Raw genomic sequence first — 20,853 nt, 5'->3', positions numbered from 1 at the left:
AGTTTTAATCCCTTGTATCTGAATCGATTCTCAACCAAAGCTTTGATGAATTTCTTGAGACATTCTGCAGCTTCACTTATGAGACCCTAGATAAATGTGAACCATACCTTGAATAGTCATCTATGAATGTGATGAAATAAGACTGTCCTTTTCTAGTATGCACATTCATGGGTCCACACACATCCGAATGGATAAGTTCTAAGGAAGAGAGGTTCAAAGCCTTTTAAATGGTTTCCTAGTTAGCCTCTCCTGCTAGACATGACTCACTTGTTGGCAAATTAGATAGTGAACCTTGGCCTAAGAGACCTTCTTTGCCAACCTGTTCATCCTATCTAAGCCAATATGTCCTAGTCTAGCATGCCACAAATTAGAATCAATACACACAGATTTTGGCAAACAAAAGCACTACTAGAATTAAATGAATAATCAATTGTATCCAATACAATGAAACCATTATCAAGAAAACCATAACCATAAACCGTATCACCCGGATACAAAACCAAAGAATTGTTTTCAAATACAACTCTAAAACCATGTCTTAAAAGATAAATAACAAAACAAGATTTCGCGAATGTCCGGAGCATACAACACATCATGGAGTAACAACTGTCCAGCCACCTCGCAAAACTAATTTGCATGTGCCTATGCCATGAACCTCCACGCTTGAGTTGTTCCCCATCGTTATTCTTTTGCTTCCTCTTGGAATACGACGGTATTCCACGAAGCTCAAGCGTTCCCTTGTTATGTGTTCTGTCGCACCTGAATCAACAATCCACAAAGGATTTAGTTCAGCAAGCATAGTAGAACTTGTTACATAACAAGATGAGGTATAACACACAAGACATACCTCTTGCTCGGTGAATCACGAGCAAAATGACCAGGCTTTCGGCACTTGAAGCAAATCAAAGCTGATTTCTTCTTGCCAAAGCACTAGTCCCCCTTGAACGCTTGGGCCCACTCTTGTTTTTGTTCCCACCCCGGTTACTTTGCTTGGACCGCTGAGGTTGAGCTTTCTCTCTTTTGCGCTTGAAGCCTGCACCCTTACTAGTGCTAGCTTCAGCAACAAATACATCAGTTTGAGGGGCATCGGCCAACATCCGATCCTCATCAAGCTCAAGGTGCTTGGCAGCTTGATCGAAAGTCTTGACCTCATCAGCATGAGTCAAGAAGATCTTTATATGCTCCCAAGTCTTTGGCAATGACCTGATGACTGAGGAGACTTGCTCCTCATCGCCTCTTCCCGGGTGCCCACATGCGCTCAACTCACTAATCATGTTAGACATGATGGTTATATGCCGTCTCATGGTGTGACCCCGGCGCATCTTATAACCGTCAAAGGTGAGTCCGAGCTGGCGGCCTCTTGTGGTGGGAAGTCCCTCCATACTGGAACTTCACAGCCTCCCACAAAGACTTTGCCATCCTATGCTTCTCATAACGAAGCATCAGGTCATCCCTCATGGAGCTCAGGATTGTAATCCTAGCTACCCGGTCTTTCCTCTTCCAAGCATTGTATGTATCAAGGTCCCTCGCGATGTCAGGTGCGGTGGTACCTTCCTCGGGTGGGTTCATGGTCTGGTTTATGGTCTCTAGCATATCCTACTCTTCCAGAGATATTGCACCTTTCGGTGCCGAGGTCATAATTCCTCTCATTCAGCTTATCTCCTTTAGTGAGGTCAGCAACAATGCTCTTGGTAGCAGCCATTTTTTCTAGAGATATTACATACAAGAATGAGTTCAATAAATCTAGCATAAAACACAACTCATGCAACAACAAATCACACTAGCATAGTCAACCTATGGGATAAGCACTTAAACCAAAAGAGATGTTAAAAAACATTCAATCAAATTCTCATGCAAACCCACATAGACTTATACACTAGCTTCATTCTGTGCAAGAAACATGATTGATAGACCCATAAATAAAAAATAGTTTTATTAAAATAAAACATTCAATCATGTTCAAGCTATGAGGTGGTTCACACAGAACACTTCTACCTCATTAGCTCCCACTAGGCCCCATTAGGCCCTTAATGCTCAAACATCACATAGATTGTGAGCCATAGATGTCCAATAAATAGAAACACATTCAAAATTGGACAAAAAACTCAGACGGATTCTGAGACGGATCACCGTCTGACAATCCGTCTGAGACAGATTCTAAGACGGCTCTCCGTCTGGAGTCCATCAGCCCAGACGGACTGCCGTCTCACCAAACGGACAGCCCAGACAGACTGCTATCTCACCAGACGGACTGCCGTCTCACCAGACGGACAGTCCTTCTGGCATTCTGTGACCAGACGGATTCTGAGACGGCGCACCGTCTGAAAGTCCGTCTCAGCTTCGTGACCGGACAGATTCCGAGATGGCGCACCATCCGAGAGTCCGTCTAGCTCCCTCTCGTGACCAAACGGATTCCGAGACGGCTCACCTTCTCAGCATCCGTCTGGTACACAGACGTTAATTCCCCATTTAACGATTTTTTTTTTCCAAAGAAAAAAACATCCACGATCACATGAAAAAAAAAATCCAGCATTAAATCTTAACAAAATTTATCATCAATTCATGCAAATCTTCACTAGGGAAATTCACAAGATCCTCCCACTCGGATCTGAATCAAAATAAAGGGTTTCCAAAAACCCTATCAATTCTCCCATGGGTTTCGTATTAAACCCTTGATCCTCCCATTGGATCCATACAATTAAAATAAACAATGGGGAGGAACAAAGAACCGTGGGAACCAATGGCTCGATGCCAATGTTGGTAATTCTCCATATATCAATATTGTTTAATTGATCGGGGAAAGATTCCTTACCCGGATTCGCTTCCTTACTTGAAGTATTCGCAGCGGAAGTCTAAATCCACGTTCTCGTTCAACCACCAAAGCTCTACCGGGGTGATTCCACAATCACTAGGAAAGGGAATGATATTCACAACCCAAATGCCGTGGATTAATGGAATGAAGATCAAAAGCGAGGAAAGGAAAAAAGCTTCCTTGGCCTCGCGATTCTATGAGAGAGGGAGAGAGAGAGATGGAGCCGTTTCTCTCCGAGATTCGCTCGTACGAATGAATCACACACTTACTCACTAATGCGGTGGTTACCAAAATATATAACCCTATTTTGTAACCGCCCTAATAGTGAGTTTCCAATATTGCCCTTGGGCATTTAATTTATTAATCAAATTAATAAATTCCAACAGTTGGTATTCTCAATTCATCATCAATTCACCCAAGGTAAGGATGGTTATCTCCATAAACATATAAGTCATCAAATATTGAATTGTGTTTTATTTAAAGAATGAAATCTCTTGATTTTCTTTCAATCATTATGAGACTGTTACATATGTGTTAGAACAGTAGCATTTAAAATCTTTATACTCTTGTTGTGTTACTTTATCCTTTTGATTTGCTTATGTTTATAGTGATTCGTTTCAATATCGTGATTTGATTACTATTATGGATATGCATTGGATGCATGAGAAATGATGAGATTGGATATGTGATTGCTTACGTATGACTTGGGATTGGGGGGTGTCCTACTGACACTTCTGTCCTTGGGCACCAGAGGGAATAGTATGGGATGTTCTCCGAAGGTGCCTATCGACTCTCTCCTGGGTTATTGGATGACATACATAGGACTGTCTAGTTGGTTGGCTAGGTTTATCCTTGTCGTGTCAGACCCGAATCGTAAGGGCATTGAGACCGAACAACCCGTGGTAGTGTATGGTTGGATGGGCGCTCTAGGCCGGTAACCAATCCGGTAGGGGACATAAACCATGCTACGGATACCTGAAAGGGGCCATTTATTGGTAGAGTTGTATATGGATAGACTTGGGCTCACGGGCGCTCAAGACCGGTAACCAACCCGTGAGAGGACGTGAGAGCTTCCCGTTTACTATATGTAGATGACCGATAGGGTTGATGAGTCCGAAATCCGGGATTTCGCTGACTCTAGTGTGAAGGATACCGGAAAGGATCGCAGGGGGCGAGGAATGGACGTATCTGAATCTGACATGACCGACTGAGTAGATGACTTGCACTGGGCTAGGCTTTACTGTGACATGCGCCAAGATTTCTGACCAAATGGTGATGTGAGAGAGCGGTGACCGATTCCCCTTGCCACGGTTTTTTTTGATGACTTTACCGATCTTCCCCCGGCATTCCCAAGATATGGAAATGGGAGAGTGATTGACGACCAAGAGAAGTATGGTGCTATGACTTAAAGCATGTCTACCTTAGAGACCAGCATTCATAGAGTTAGAACCATACTTGCATCATGTGTTCCATATCATATTGCATCATGTTATGGCTTGTATCATATATTTATATTTTATGGAATGACTACCTTGCTGAGTTCTTTCGAACTCACTCCTTTTTGCAACATATTTTGTTAGACTTTTCTGTTGGTTGACTGTGGCAGTCAACCCTCTGGAGGTCGAGTTGAAGACTTGTATCACACTGGTGGCGATGAACCAGTTGATAAAGACGAGTAGACCAAGATCGGGACTTGTTTGTAGCAGTTCAGTTTTATATTTGTGTGTTAGGGATGGGATGTCGCCTCATTCCCTTGAATAATAAACCCAAGTTTTCGGACAATCATAATCATGGAACACAGTAATAAAGCATCCTTGAGTCATAGATTCAGAAGTGACTCAAACTTTCTTATAATGGAATAATAGAAAACTTGGATTAGAAACTTGAATAAATGAAGCATAATACATCTTGGTGGAATAATACACAATAATTAAAAGTTTATGACTTAGTTGTAGTCATGGTTAGAGTTAAGTTGTCAGTTTTGAGTTATTGAGTATGTGTGTTGAGTCTTGAGTTGAAAATTTGTCGCCGAGAGTCGCCCTTGTGAGTAAGTCTTTGTGGTGAGCCGTGTTGTCATTATGTGTTGTTATGAGTCTAAGTCGTATTGTCGTCGTGTGTTGTCGTATGAGTCTTGTTGGGTGTTGTAGTGAGTAGTCGTCATGAGTCATAAGTCATAATTAAACATTTACAATTTCTAATGCAATAAAAGAAATGCATAATGTACAATAACATAAGTGAAACCAACTTAATTTCATTAATCACATAAGAAATTTTTACAAGTCTGAAAAGAAATACATCTAAGAAAGCATAAAAGGAAACTCCTAGCACTATCTATCTAAGTGATCGAATCCAGTGATCTGTCTGATCCCTCCTGGATCTGAACTCCTTCTCCAGTCGTGCAAATTTCTCTCCCAAGGTATACATATAGGACTGTATCCTCTCCTGTCGAGCTTTTATCCTCTCAAGTATAGAGTAAATCAATGACTAATGAGAAGCCACACCCGGAGCCTCATAAGTCATATGTGTTGGATCTCCAATCTCACGGAAGCGTGGTGTAAGAATCTCCTCGTGTCTCGAAATCTCATCCTGACCTCGATCCTCATCTCTATGATTTTCGTCTCCCCATTATCAATAACATCCTCATCCCGAACTGGAGCCCCATCATGATCATCATTGTCACCATGCTCATCTCCATCATCACCTGCCATCGGCATCCTCATCCTCTATGTCATCGTCCTTGACAATATCACCCTCATCCTCCGACCTAGCTTGCGTCGCAAGCGCATCAATGATGTTTGTACCAGCGGGAATCCACCAACGAGAATCTCATACAATTAGGACATCTAAGATGCGAGCCAATGTCCTAGTAGTGAAACCGATTTCCTTGCCCCCAACCATAGAATCCATGACAATCCCGGAACCATCCCGCGGATCATCCTCTATACGGTAAGTCGTTACTATAGAAGTATCCGACAAGATCTCGGGTAGACCGGCTGTGCCGTAGTGTATAAGTGAAGCCAATCCATAGCCTCTAATCTCTCTCGGATGCGAAATACCTCTAAATCATCCACATCCACCAATCGTCCGTGCTCGATTGGTATATCATGGAAATAATGCTCGTATAGAAACTCAGCCGTAGGGGTAGTGAATACTCCTCGTCCGTAACCTCTGACCGGGGAACAAGTCCTCTACCCCTATCCACCCGTCGCCCTCCTCTAGGCATGGTGAATCTGTTGAAACAAAGAAAGGAATTCATTTGAATTAGTCCCGAAGTGTGTGATTGTTAAATGAAGGGCATTTTCGTAAATTTTCATAAAATTTTGTTTTTGGTAAAATTTTGATTTGATTATTCTAACATGTGCATAAGACCTGTACAAACATGCGAGAATACTTTGTTTGGTGAAAAATTCATCTTTTTGGCATATTCAAATTGAAAATTCAGCAAGTAGGAGAGAGAAAATCCCTCTCTTAGCTTGCATTTGTGATTTTTAAAAAAATTGGAATTTGGCCGAATGGAGAGTGGGAACACCTCCCCTATAGTGAATCAGTATTTTAGAATTTATTTCATGCTAAAATTCAATTTGGTTTGAAAATGAGACAAGTTTTTGTAAAGTTGGGTTTTTGTGAAATGAATAGTGTTTTGGTAACCAAAATGAATGCAATCTTGTGTTTGAAGCTTAGTCTTACTTGAAAATTTATGGAAACATGTTTCTAATCACTTACATGCATGAGTCTAACCATTAGCAACAAGCATTATTTTGTTTTAATGAAAAACACATCAATGGTAAATGAAGTTTTCAAGAAAAGAGACAAAAAAAAAAAAAAAAAAAAAAAGAAGAAGAAGAAGAAGAAGAAGAAGAAGAAGAAGAAGAAAGAAAGAAAGAAAGAAAAAAAGAACCTACTTGTGTTGATGATCAAGAGAGGGTTGCAAGTGTTTTTGGAGCCTTGAATCAAGCTTGGAAAACCCTTTGAAACCCTAGGAAGTCGTTTTCCCCAGAGCTAAACTCGAATTGGTAATGTGAGAAATGAAAATGAAAAGAGAAGTGGGCCCCTTAAATCTGATTTTTCGCGCAGATTTTTTTGGTCGATCCTTTTGGTCGATGCCATCGACCAAGAAAGTGAAAATTTGCTGCTTTGGCCAGTTTTGAGAAAAATTGATTTTTATGCATTGTTTGGATTTTAGTGACCTGTGCAGCTAATTTAAGTGTGGTTGACTTGTTGGAAGTGTGATGTTTATGGAAGACCTTTGAAACCCTTGAACCTTTTGAGAAGCCTAGAAAACTTTTCTTCAAGTTCATTATTCGTAACCTTTGTTCATATCTTCGTTTGATTTGTCACCTATGCATCTCTTGCTTTCTTAACGTCTGCTTTTGTTTTGAGTTCCTATCTGTCATTTAAGAAGTCAGCCAAGAGTCCATGCTTCTTTACCTATTAGACCTATTTCTCGTTGTACTTTCCTTTCCCTTGGTAAAGATTTGGTGGAACAATCACACCCTTGAAGAAGTTTCCTCATCGTATTGGAAGTCCAGGTATGCTTTCAATTTCGAGGACGAAATTATTTTAAGGGGGGGAGAATGTGAAATTCCGCCTAATCCTAACCTTGCTACTGTGCCAAATCGATACCTACCATATACATTGTTCAATTTATTCTCTATCGTATGAGTTGCCTAGTTTCATTTGGTAGAAGTTTACCCCGAAGCTGATCTATTTTCCCTACGATTTCTTCTTGTGCCTTCTATTCCCTTTGATGAGAGAGTGATCTTAAGTCATTCCCATTATTGATTTTTCTATACATGCTATTGTATAGAGGATCTCCATGCACTATATAATGATCCTTCTACCCCTGCTGTTGTAGAGTAGACCTCCATACACCCTATAACCTTGTGAACTCTCCACATGATGATTTCGAAGAAAAATCAAGTGTGATCTTCATGATTTGTTATTCCCTTTAATTGTTTCAAGACTTTAAACTTTTCATCTCCTGTTCCTCAATCAAAGGTTAGTAATCCCTCTTGTGTTGTATTGATCTACTCTTACTATGTTTTATTCTTTATGATTGAGACTTAGAAGAAGATGCCGCATTCTTGCAACCATCTCTTCTACAATCTCCTGTCATTCTTATGGTTTTATGATCTTCATATTGATCTTCGCCATGATCCTTGTGAAGTCTCCATGAAACCATGATCATACTTTTGATTTGATTTCAAAGCATGTTAGATTTATTCCTTGTTTCTTACAAAAGACTTATTGTTATTTGTTTTCCGAAGATTTTGGGAGAAGAAAGGTCAAGATAAAAGCAATCTCCTCCATCTCTTTAGAAGCCTAGTACTCTCCCAATTTCGAGGACGAAATTATTTTAAGGGTGGGAGAATGTAACATCCAGCCCAAACCTAGCCCGACCACCCTATTTATTTTGGGATAAAGAAAGACTTATTCAATGTTAGACCTTAAAGTTGGACCTTGATTTCAATATTATTATCTTTGAAAACCTTAGGAAGCCATGTCAGACCTTTCCCTTAGGGTAGATCTATAATGTCTGGCCTTATCCTAACCTTGACCCGGCCCGGGACCTGTTATGTTTGTAGGTCCGAAAACCCGAAGTGGGGGGAAATGAGACTTGTGGACCCTTTTGATTGTTGATTTGGCGTCGGAGCCCAAGCCCTTGGACATTGACGATGATGCCCCTCACTTGAGAGCATTGTCAGTGTTAGTTTTGAATCTGCGCACCGAAGAGGGGTGAATTAGTTGAAATACCAAATGAACTCCTGTGCCCAATCCGATTATATTTCCTGAAACTAGACTTCTTGATGGACTTGTAGGAGAAAACCCCACTCCATTTGACCCCATATAGCCCTCCAAATCCCTCGTCCGAAGTTGCTGAACTATGTCTGGAAAATCCTGCTTGCGCATCGAAGAAGGTGAGCTTAGTTGGTGGACCTAATGATCTCCCATGCTTGATCCAAAGGTATTTCTGGAAACTATACTTCTTGATTGACTTGTAGGAGAAAACCTCACTCAATTTGACCTTGTATATCCCTCCGAATCCCTGTTCGAAGTTGCTGAACTATTTCTGGATTTTTTGCTGAAACCTCATTACTGTTTTGGTCGATCCTTTTGGTCGATGCCATCAACCAAAACCAACGACCAAAGTTACCTTAATCGAGAAAAAGATGCTTTTTGGATATTCCTTCATCTATTTAAGTGAAACCTCGAACCTAGAACGATATTTCACTCATTTCAACACCCGAGAACGTGGGAAGGCTCCTCTTAGGCTCCTCCTTAGCTTGGGTGATGACCTTCTACAAGAATCCTTGTCTCTCTTCTCCAACTACCATCTTCTAAGGTATGATTCTCTCTCTTGCTCTCTATTCTATTCACTTCCCTTCTTCTTTTTACTGGTGAGACCATGGCCAAGGTGCTGCAACCTTGCAAACACCTTGCCATGAACGTCTCTTCCCATTTATACTTGCTTTTCCTTCATTCTTGCTATGCTTCACTTGCATCTTGGTCCTTACATATACATTACCATGATTCCTTGCTTAACAACTTGATTTCTTATACTAAACTGAGATGTGGAGTATGATTAGTCTAATCTCTGGCTTGCAAATGATTGTAACCATGTTCCTAACATATTCCCCAACTAATTCTCTAGCTTCCCTTTCAATTACATCAATTTCTCATGAATGCTAGGATTCTTGTCTTTAGAACATAGGACCTCAATTTGGGGGGTTTTCATTTGGACCATTGGATTGTGATAATACTTGCTAGGTAGTGTTCTTACATTGTTATTAATCATTCCTCCAAGTTTCGAATCGATCCGAACCTCGGAAGACCCATTTCGGACCAAAATCCCCAAAATCCACTTTTCTATCCCGAAGACAATTTTGGTCGATCCTTTTGGTCGATACCATCGACCAAGACCATCGACCAAACTTGTTGCTGACAGCAACCTTGCTCCGTTTTGATCCGTTTGACGTCCGATCTTCCCGACTTCTTCTCTAACTTATTATTGATGTTTGTTTAGGGTCTTAACAATTCTTTTGGACTAATTCTTGGTATTCTCAATTCATCATCAACTCAACCTAAGGTAAGGATGGTTATCTACATAAACATATAAGTCATCAAATATTGAATTGTGTTTTATTTAAAGAATGAAATCTCTTGATTTTCTTTCAATCATTATGAGACTGTTACATATGTGTTAGAACAGTAGCATTTAAATCTTTATACTCTTGTTATGTTACTTTATCAATTTGATTTGCTTATGTTTATAATGATTTGTTTCAATATCATGATTTGATTACTATTATGGATATGCATTGGATGCATGAGAAATGATGAGATTGGATATGTGATTGCTTACGTATGACTTGGGATTGGGGGGTGTCCTACTGACACTTCTGTCCTTGGGCATCGGAGGGAATAGTATGGGATGTTCTCCGATGGTGCCTATCGACACTCTCCCGAGTTATTGGATGACATACATAGGACTGTCTAGTTGTGTGGCTAGGTTTATCCTTGTCGTGTCAGACCCGAATCGGAAGGGCATTGAGACCGAACAACCCGTGGTAGTGTATGGTTGGATGGGCGCTCTAGGCCGGTAGCCAATCCGGTAGGGGACATAAACCATGCTACGGATACCTGAAAGGGGTCATTTATTGGTAAAGTTGCATATGGATAGACTTGGGCTCACGGGCACTCAAGACCGGTAACCAATCCGTGAGAGGTCGTGAGAGCTTCCCGTTTACTATATGTGGATGACCAATAGGGTTGATGAGTCCGAAATCCAGGATTTCGCTGACTCTAGTGTGAAGGATACCGAAAGGATCGCCGGGGGCGAGGAATGGACGTATCCGAATCCGACTTGACCGACCGAGTAGATGACTTGAATTGGGCTAGGCTTTCACCGTGACATGCGCCAAGACTTGACCAAATGGTGATGTGAGAGAGTGATAACTCTATGAAATAGAGTTAATATTGATAAAATGATTGCAAAAGGGCTCAAGGCTCGAGGTTATATTAAATAGAAAAGGAATATTCCAAGTCTCCAGACCAAAATATCCCAGTCTGCCAAGTTAATGATTCCATGGAATATTCATTTTCTGTTTAATATAACCTCGAGCCTTGAGCCCTTTTGCAATCATTTTCTCACCTGGGAATGTGGGGAGAGCTTCCCAAAGCAGCTCCTTGGTTAGTGTGAAGGGTACCTCATCAAAGACACTTAGTTTATCATTGATTCTTGTCTTCATCTTCCACACTAAGGTATGACTCCTCATTCCACTCTCTACCCTACCATTTTCTACTCTTTTCTATTGTCACCTTGCTGATGAGACATTGGGAATGGTGCTGCAACCTTGCAACCACCACTCAAAGTGTCTACTCATGTTCAATTCATGATTTCCTTAGCTATTCATTGATGCTATGCTTCTATCTCATGCCTAGCATATGTATTCCATGATTTACCTATTAACATCATGCCATTTGATACCAAAATGAGCTATAGAGTGTATTATGTTCATGTTTAACATTGCCATATAATTCCAATCGAATTTCTATTAGCTCCTCTAACTATTATATGCTATTCCTCATCAATGCAATCAATTCCAACTCATGCCATGATGTTTATCACTTGAACTTGATAGCTCAAATTGGGGCTTTTTATTTAGACCATTGGATTGGGTTGATTTCTTGATTTATAGTGTCCTACTACTGTTGTTAAGTATGCCTCCAAGTTTCAGATTGATCCGAACACCGGAAGACTCATTTCGGATGAAAACCCCCAAAATCCACATTTCTGTCCCGAAGACAATTTTGGTCGATCCTTTTGGTCGAATCCATCGACCAAGACCATCGACCAAAGTTGTTGCTAACAGCAACCTTAGCCAATTTTGATCCAAATGACATCCGATCCTCCCGACTTCTTTTCTAACTTATTATTGATGTTTGTTTAGGGCCTTAACAATTCTATTGGACTATTTTTGGTATTCTCAATTCATCATCAATTCACCCAAGGTAAGGATGATTATCTCCATAAACATATAAGTCATCAAATATTGAATTGTGCTTTATTTAAAGAATGAAATCCCTTAATTTCCTTTCAATCATTATAAGACTGTTACATATGAGTTAGAACAGTAGCATTTAAATCTTTATACTCTTGTTGTGTTACTTTACCATTTTGATTTGCTTATGTTCATAATGATTCGTTTCAATATCATGATTTGATTACTATTATGGAAATGCTTTGGATGCATGAGCAATGATGAGATTGGATGTGTGATTGCTTACGTATGACTTGGGATTGGGGGGTGTCCTACTGACACTTCTGTCCTTGGGCATCGGAGGGAATAGTATGGGATGTTCTCCGATGGTGCCTATCGACACTCTCCCGAGTTATTGGATGACATACATAGGACTGTCTAGTTGTGTGGCTAGGTTCATCCTTGTCGTGTCAGACCCGAATCGGAAGGGCATTAAGACCGAACGACCCGTGGTAGTGTATGGTTGGATGGGCGCTCTAGGCCGGTAGCCAATCCGGTAGGGGACATAAACCATGCTACGGATACCTGAAAGGGGCCATTTATTGGTAAAGTTGCATATGGATAGACTTGGGCTCACGGGCGCTCAAGACCGGTAACCAATCCGTGAGAGGACGTGAGAGCTTCCCGTTTACTATATGTGGATGACCAATAGGGTTGATGAGTCCGAAATCCGGGATTTCGCCGACTCTAGTGTGAAGGATACCGGAAAGGATCGCCGGGGGCGAGGAATGGACGTATCCGAATCGACTTGATCGACCGAGTAGATGACTTGCATTGGGCTAGGCTTTACTTGTGACATACGCCAAGATTTTGACCAAATGGTGATGTGAGAGAGCGGTGACCGATCCCCTTACCACGGCTTTTTGATGACTTTACCGATCTTCCCCGGGCATTCCCAAGATATGGAAATGGGAGAGTGACTGACGACCCAGAGAAGTACGGTGCTATGACTTAAAGCATGTCTACCCTAGAGACTAGCATTCATAGAGTTAGACTCATAATTACATCATATGTTCCATATCGCATTGCATTATTATATGTTCTGAATGTGTATGATTTCTAATTATGGAATAACTTCCTTGCTGAGTTCTTCGAACTCATTCCTTTTGTGCAAATGTTTTAGATTATATTCCAAGTACTGAAGATTACGATGGCACCTCCTATGAGGCGGACTATGATTCCACATACTACCCTCCGGGTAGTGGCGTCGGTGAGGATCCGTATATTGGAGCCGAGGAGGATTACTATCCGCACCAGGGTTAGCCCCACAGTTGTGCGGGAGCGGCAGCGTTGGGTTTACTTCATCCGTCTTGTTGAGGAGACTACCATCGCATAGAAGAAACCCTAGCATAGTGCCCCATTCCCCCGGTGTATTTGTGGAACCTTGGATCTTGTAACTAACTTATCTTTGGGATTATCTTTTGACACTTGGACATGTATTTGACGTTATCACACTTCTTTTCCGCTGCTCTGAGAGAGTGGTTATCATACCTTCTCTCACCCTTATGATTATGTTTATGCTTCAAGGTTATGGAGTTCCGCACTCTGATTTAGTTAATCTTATCGTATTCATGATACTTAGTATTAACTGTTTTTACCATTGATTATTACTGTTCATGATTATGTTACCGTGTATGTGGGAGGCATGGACCTCATATCATTGATCCTTGGACTGTGGATCACATCCCGGGTATTCCAAATGGGGTACCGGCTGGGTGGATGTGACAGAGCTCATAGGCCAAAAAAGCCTGGAACCAATAGAAATGCCACGCAGGGCCAAGGAGTCCGCAACAATGTTGGAAGAGCACGGAATAAATTCGAATCGAACACAAGCGGAAGAGGCAAGCTCCAATATATCATCCACCACCGGAGCAGCTGCCGGAGGAGCATCGCCTTCCCCCCAAAGGAGAGATTTAACAAAGAACCAAGCAATCAAATTCAACAATAATTCTATGGTATCCAAGATCCAAGGCAGATTGAAGACCAGCCTTAATGGCTTCAAGCTCCCAGATAAGCTTGAACTCATCAAGCACCTCATCCGAGAACACCAAAAAAATTTCACGGTTATTGATCTCCCAATAACTCCAATGCCCCCACTAAGTGCAAAATCCGAAAAGGCAACATCTAAATTGATTTTAATCCATCCCTCCTCCGGAGAGAGCCAATCACGAGAAGGGGGGGGAGATTTGGTAAAGCAAACAGATTCCAAACCGAGAAGTATTATGAACATGCTATAGAAGCTTTAGAAATCACCTCATGAGGAGCCGAATCAATACCATTAAAGATGAGCTTGTTTCGTGCCAGCCATAGAGACCAAAGAATGAAAGAAGCTTGACCAAAGAGTTCATGCAAAGCCTTTTATCATTCCTTTGGAGAACACACCAAGCTGAAAGCCATTCTGCTATATATGAATCTTCTAAACTATTAATCCTTGGAGCAAGTTGAGAGCCAAACCATATAGTTTTAGCATAAGGGCATTGAAAGAATTGATGGTCCGTTGACTCAGAAGCATTACCACATCTAGAACAGGTTGTTTTTATAGGAATTTGTCTGAGAATAGGGGCGGTGGTGGTATGTAGACCGTTTGAGGACATTCGCCACATTAGAAATTTGATCTTAGGGAATGTAGCAGAGTTCCAGATCAGTTTCCACATGAGGGAGAAATCCTCAGATGAGAATGGTGAGAAGATGAAGATGGCCGACTAAACTTCAATAGCTTGAATACCTATTTCTAGACTAAACATCCAACCATCCACTAAGCCATACAAAACCGCTTCCAATAAAGAATCAAAACTTCTTGCTCCAGCTACTTGTGTGAGATAGCGACTCTCTTTCCTAATAGCCGTTAACCACTTGAATCCATGTTTCCTTTCTACATCAGCGTAGAATTCATTATCAAGTTGCATTTGAAATATTGTAAGTGAAGTGATTGATTTGGATAATTATTATCCTCAGTTAAATTCCTTGTATGAAGTGGAGAAATTTGGAGCTCTTTAAGGCAGAAGAGAATCATACTTAAGAGTCGTACCTTGGGTCATCTTCTTTCCATTCATCAAGGCTTTACAATAAAGACTTTTTAGAATCAGATTTCGTTAGAATCAATTGAATGATGTTGCAAGAAAGGTAAATGGCAGCCATTTAGTAGAGAATATTCTATTTTTCTCAAAAGAGTGAGATACCAAACATCATTCTAGGAGCTAAGAGAGATTTTAAGGATTTCAGGTAAGAAATGGTAGGGATGTCAACGGTGCGGTTTGGGGTGGTTTCAAGCTAGCTTAACGGTTTCAGACTCAAAAACACTCAACCTAAACATGGGCCGTTAGTAGAATAACAGTTTCGAGCCGGTTTCGGTTTGGTGCAGGTTGGGTTCGGGCTAACTAACAATTTTGGCTCAGTCTATAATCGGGTTGACTTACAATTTGGGCTAATAATTTATGGTATGCAAGAAAAAGAATAAAAATAAATAGTCGAGCATCTTGCAACAATAGCCAAAATTTTATGGGAAAAAATCAATAAAATTTTGGCTATTGATCAATTTCAATTAAAAAATGAAAAGTCATTCAACGTTGTAGAAATCCCACCTACCTTATAGAAATCAAGAACTCAAATAGTAAGTAGAAACATGGAAACTGCAAGTTCATTCCTCAGGTTCCACCGGATAGTTTTAAAACAAAATTTCAAACAAAAAACCCATTTAATTCCAACTTGTGTTGTGATTGATTGTCTTGAAATTGGGTTCTTGTTTTGTGAGAATGTTGATTTTTTTCTTTTTCTTTTATGAAATCCGTCTCTTTTTTTGAGTTGGTATTTAGTTGATATGCAAAATAAATGTTTCTGAATTGGATAAATATTTATTTAATTTAAACAAACTTACTACATTATTGAGCATTCATACTTAATCCTTCTAATTGTCCTTTACAAGTAGTAGAGTGACTACTTGATCTTTGAATTTATGTTCAATTTTTTTGATAGTTTATACCAACTATCTAGTGATAGTATGATAATTCAGACAATATTTAATGTAAAACTATAAAACAAATTATAACAGGTTACGGTTTGAGTTTGGGTTGGTGCGACCTCTGCCACTTTCCAACCAAAAGGTTGGACGGTTCTTGATGGAGTGAAGAAGGAATAACATGATTAAAAATAGATGGAATCCAATGAATGTTTGCTTGATAAAATATAGGATTTAATATATATAGATTCATTAGAATACGAGGGGCATTAATTATGAACTTTCTTCAGTCACGCGTATTAAGACGGTTAAAATCAAAGTAAAATTAATTAACAATTATCCAAAATAAAAAATAAAATAAAAAGGGTTGACAGTTTGATACCATGGTGACGAATCACAATACATTAATTAACGTGTTTTTTTCAGGTAGATGATACATTAATTAACGCCGAAACAAAGATAATAATAGATGCTAATCTCAAATTAGCTCCATATGAATAGGTCGTACCGTCAAATAAATTCCAATCGTACGGAAAAAAACTGATCCTTTTCTTCGTCACCCCATTGCGTCGTCGAAGGGTCCTTTTCGACCATTTATGTCGGCCCAATCCACGGAGATTATGTCTTATCTGTTCCGCGAGGTGGGTCCGGGCCCACGGTTTCTCGTTTGGCGAGAAACGGATAGAAAAATATAAGACAGGAAAATTCGATTTTACCGGGAAAGTGTGGGAAAGATCTTGCAGAGCTCACCGTCCACGGCCGCGATATCTACGCGGCATCTTTCTTCTCCAGCCACGTAACAGCTAACTGTCACTGTATCTCCCAACCGACCCTCTCTCTTCGTCTTCCTTCGATCTGAAGTTTCTTCATTTCCTTATCTAGCCCTCTTCGCTCGCTTCTCCCTTCTTTGTAAACACTTCTTAGCAGGAATTGCGGAAGACAAAAATGGCTTCGAAGAAGCCCCAATCTTTGTATCCCCAAGTCATCGAATCAAATCCAGATGCTACAAATCCCTTCCTATCATCGAATTCTAAATCTCCTTCTTCTATGTATCCGGCGGTAGGTTCGTCGGTGCCGGACCCGAAACTTTCTTCTTCTACTTCTACTTCTTCTCTCTATCCCTCGTTAGACATGAGAGACCTCGTCGAAAATCTTTTTCCAGACAACGATGAAGCTGATAAAAACCCTAATTCTCAATCCCCTTCCGCCCCGGTCGAATCGAAGGAAGAGGTTCTAATCAAGGTTCCCGGCGCGATTGTTCATCTCATCGACAAGCAAAACAGTGTGGAACTCGCTCATGGTGACTTGACTATTATTCGCCTTCGGCAGGGCGAGAACGTTGTGGCTGTTCTTGCTCGTATTGATGATCAGATCCAGTGGCCTCTTGCCAAGGACGAGGCTTCTGTTAAGCTTGACGAATCTCATTACTTCTTCTCCCTTCGTGTTCCGACGGGAGATGGATCAGATGGAGAGGATGAACACCCTGGGAATGATGAATCAGATAGTATGTTAAATTATGGTCTGACAATTGCGTCCAAGGGGCAGGAACGCTTGCTTAAGGAACTGGATGGGATTTTGGAACGTTACAGTGCTTTCTCCGTGCAGAAGGTGTCGGCGAAAGCTCATTCGGAAGTTTTGGATGGATCAATGGCAAAAGAGATTGCTCCGTCCGATTTGAATTCGGAGAAGAAAAAGGATATGATGGAGGAGAGATCTGCGGCTTACTGGACGACACTGGCTCCCAATGTGGAGGATTACAGTGGGATTCTCGCCAAGGGGATTGCCGCGGGTTCTGGGCAGGTAATCAGGGGGATTCTATGGTGCGGTGATGTTACGGTGGATAGATTGAAATGGGGAAATGAAGTTCTAAAGAAAAGGATGGGACCTGGTTCCAAAGGGGAGATCAGTCCTGATACTCTGAAGAGGATCAAAAGGTTTGGATTTTAGTGTGTTACTTTCATGTTTCGTAGTTTCAGACTTCTTAATTGGTTTCTCGTATCTTCTTTTTGTTTTCCCCTTCTCTCGTCTTATGAATTAGAATTAAGTTTGTAATCATGATCACTGCAGGGTTAAGAGGCTGACCAAGATGTCAGAGAAAGTGGCAACTGGAGTTCTCTCAGGGGTGTTGAAGGTTTCTGGTTTCTTTGCTAGCTCTCTCGTAAATTCAAAGGCGGGCAAGAAATTTTTCAATCTTTTGCCTGGGGAAATCATTCTTGCTTCCCTTGATGGATTTAGTATGTTATTCTTCCCATCATTGCCCTCTACTTTTGTTTAGTAACTAATGGTGGAATTTTTGAGGCTTAATTAGTATCGTTGCACATAAATCTCTGTCTGTGTTAACTTGGTAATCATATTTTCATTTATGCCCACATTTTGTGTGTATTTATTGGCTTGCTATTTTCTGTTGATCTATTAATTCTGCTGTTCTAATGTAGTCTCATTGTATTTAGTTACTGTGCTCATGTTCATGGCAAAACTCTATGAGTCCTATACCTCACATTGTGATGTTAATGAAAATGTGAATTGTGTTAATTCACTCCGTTGCTGATTTTGTTAAAATATATTCCTTTATTTAGTTGAATTTAATAATGTTGTAATAGAGAAGAAGTAGATTTTCAAGTATGTGTTTCAAGATTTGAAAACCGATGTGGCACTTGCTACAAAATGATTCTTGGCATTTTCTGAAGTGGATACTGGTTTGTGCAAATGATGACTAGAACTTACCAATGTTATAATGGAGAACAAGTAATTTTTCTAGTATGTGTTGTGGCACTTACGACAAGAAGATTCTTGGCAATGGTTTCCCAAGTAGATGAACATTTGTGCAAATGAACATGTCAGGAATCACTATAATAGCCAATTTGACCTTTCCAGGTGCATCTGATGTTCCAAATTTCCTTTGATCCTTCCTTAAATATAGACTTGTTTTATCATCCGTGCTATATAATTCAAAGAAATAGAATCTATTCAATAAGATACAATAATTATTCTCTAGCGTATGAGTTTGATTGTTTCACGTGGGGTTCCCTTTGGATGATCATGTATATGTTTCTGTGATATTAGACAGTTAAGTCGTACGAGATGTAGGATGGTTTATGATGTCTTACATGTATGGCATCCTAGTCGTTAGATATGTTAATTCTACGGTTTGTTTGTATGGTTTAGCCTTTAGGGATGGAAGCTGGAGTTACTGGTGATTCCTATTGTAAATGATTTTGTTTCTGATGGAAGCGTGTTGCAGTTGTGGATAATAAAACAATCAGGTGTATTTGGGTGGTATTTGTTAAAAAGCAGATATAGTTCAAGTTAGGCAGGTTATAACTCACGGATTGTTCCCTCGGGTTGGCTGGAACCTAATGAGACATGGCCTAGGTTATCTCCTTCTCTTTCTCTACTCCTGCAACTTTGATGCATCTATCCCTTCTCATGGGTGGCCTTGCAGGGAGACTCATTCCTGGGTTGTGATTGGACTAAAGCTTTTCCATCTGGACCAGGCTAATGAATGTTTAGACCCTCTAGGATACAGGGTTGTTCTTTGCTTTATAGTTTAGTGTTATTACTGATGCTTTCCAGGTTGTTACATCTAGGCTTATGTTAGTGTTCATTAAGAGGATTCATGAAGCTAAGAAGAGCCATGAATGAATGAGAAATTGGCCTGTCAGCATTGCATTGCAGTATTGCACCAATCATTGTAGTTCTTGCAGCCCATACTAATTTCATGTGAACTTTGTAAATGATCACCTGCATCCATTGCACCTCATGTTTGGTTGCATGGAATATCCTCTTGATCCACATTTCACCTTATCCTAAAGCAAATTCTCTTAATGGTTCCTTAGTCGGATACTCAACTGCTTCTTACATCAGCTGATGGTTAACTGCTCATTTGTGTCCTTGCAGACAAGGTATGTGATGCTGTTGAAGTAGCTGGAAAGAATGTGATGTCTACGTCCTCGGTTGTGACAACTGGGCTTGTTTCACAAAGGTATATTAGAAACTATGCTTCTGTGCAACTCTAGCCTTGCTGAAAACTTTCAGTTGGCAAGGAATTTGACAATTCCTTACTGTAAAAGCTGAAACGAACTTTCCTTCTTTTTTTTTTTTTTTTTTCTTTTTTTCTTTTCTGGGTATCTTTATTTGGCTTTTTTGGAAATATACTGACCGAATATTGCACTGGGGGTTCAAGTTCATGAATTGTTACCTTTCTGTTGAGAAATAGCATGCGTCGCTGATTCACTTGGGTGGCAGGTATGGAGAGAAAGCTGCGGAGGCAACTAGTGAAGGGCTGGATGCTGCTGGACATGCTGTAGGTACTGCTTGGGCTGTCTTCAAGATACGCAAGGCACTCAATCCAAAGAGCGCCATTAAGGCCTCCACCCTCGCAAAATCTGCTGCTAAGGCAGCGGCCGCTGAGGCAAAGGCAGCTAAAAGTTCCAAGTAACGCTGATGAAAGGTGTGGTCGTAGCTGCTATTTGTTATTTGTTGTATGATAACCTCGTGGAATACACCTACCTGTTTCAAGTGTCTTTACTTATCTAATGATTTTGGAAACTCACCCATACTTATTTGTGCAGGTGTATCTGATGAACTAAATGGAGATAGATGGAGCGTATGACTCTTTTGGCATGGAATCATCCAGGAATTTCAAACAAGGAGAGCACCAACAGGACAACTTTTGAAGCAATTACTAGAGACCACTTGAACAATGATATGGAGTCCAATTGAAGAATTTACAACTACAGTACATCTGGTGTGATCACACAATAGCAAAATATCTCACACAGGCAAAGAGATAAACCACTTATCTCCCGCCTTTATTCCTATTTTGGCAATGATGCTACCGGTTTAAAAAAAAAAAAAAAAAAAAAAAAAAAAAAAAAAAAAAAAAAAAAAAATAAAAAAAATATAATTAAAATAATAAAGAAGGAAAAGGGAGAGAGAGAGGAGAAAGAGAAAAAAAGTTTTATATGTAAATACAAACTAAAAATAAAAAAAAAAAAAAAAAAAAAAAAAAAAAAAAAAAAAAAAAAAGAGCATAGGAGAAGGGG

The 20,853-nt window shown here is 40.3% G+C and overlaps 1 protein-coding gene across 1 annotated transcript; it reads left to right on the top strand.

Annotated features, from left to right (window-relative positions):
• Positions 1-16,542: 16,542 nt before the first annotated feature.
• LOC148998662 (protein EARLY-RESPONSIVE TO DEHYDRATION 7, chloroplastic-like) lies at positions 16,543-20,645 on the top strand. Its single transcript, XM_089141800.1, has 5 exons — positions 16,543-17,742; positions 17,876-18,042; positions 19,706-19,790; positions 20,054-20,258; positions 20,380-20,645. Exons 1-4 carry the CDS (start codon positions 16,754-16,756, stop codon positions 20,244-20,246), a joined length of 1,434 nt encoding a protein of 477 aa, XP_088997926.1. The 5' UTR covers positions 16,543-16,753; the 3' UTR covers positions 20,247-20,258; positions 20,380-20,645.
• Positions 20,646-20,853: the final 208 nt, after the last annotated feature.

The sequence above is a fragment of the Hakea prostrata genome, unplaced genomic scaffold (assembly GCF_041222555.1).
Source record: "Hakea prostrata isolate BN-2017 unplaced genomic scaffold, UWA_Hpros_2 contig_199, whole genome shotgun sequence".
Taxonomy (NCBI): domain Eukaryota; kingdom Viridiplantae; phylum Streptophyta; class Magnoliopsida; order Proteales; family Proteaceae; genus Hakea; species Hakea prostrata.
This window is presented reverse-complemented; position numbering and strand designations above follow the sequence as displayed.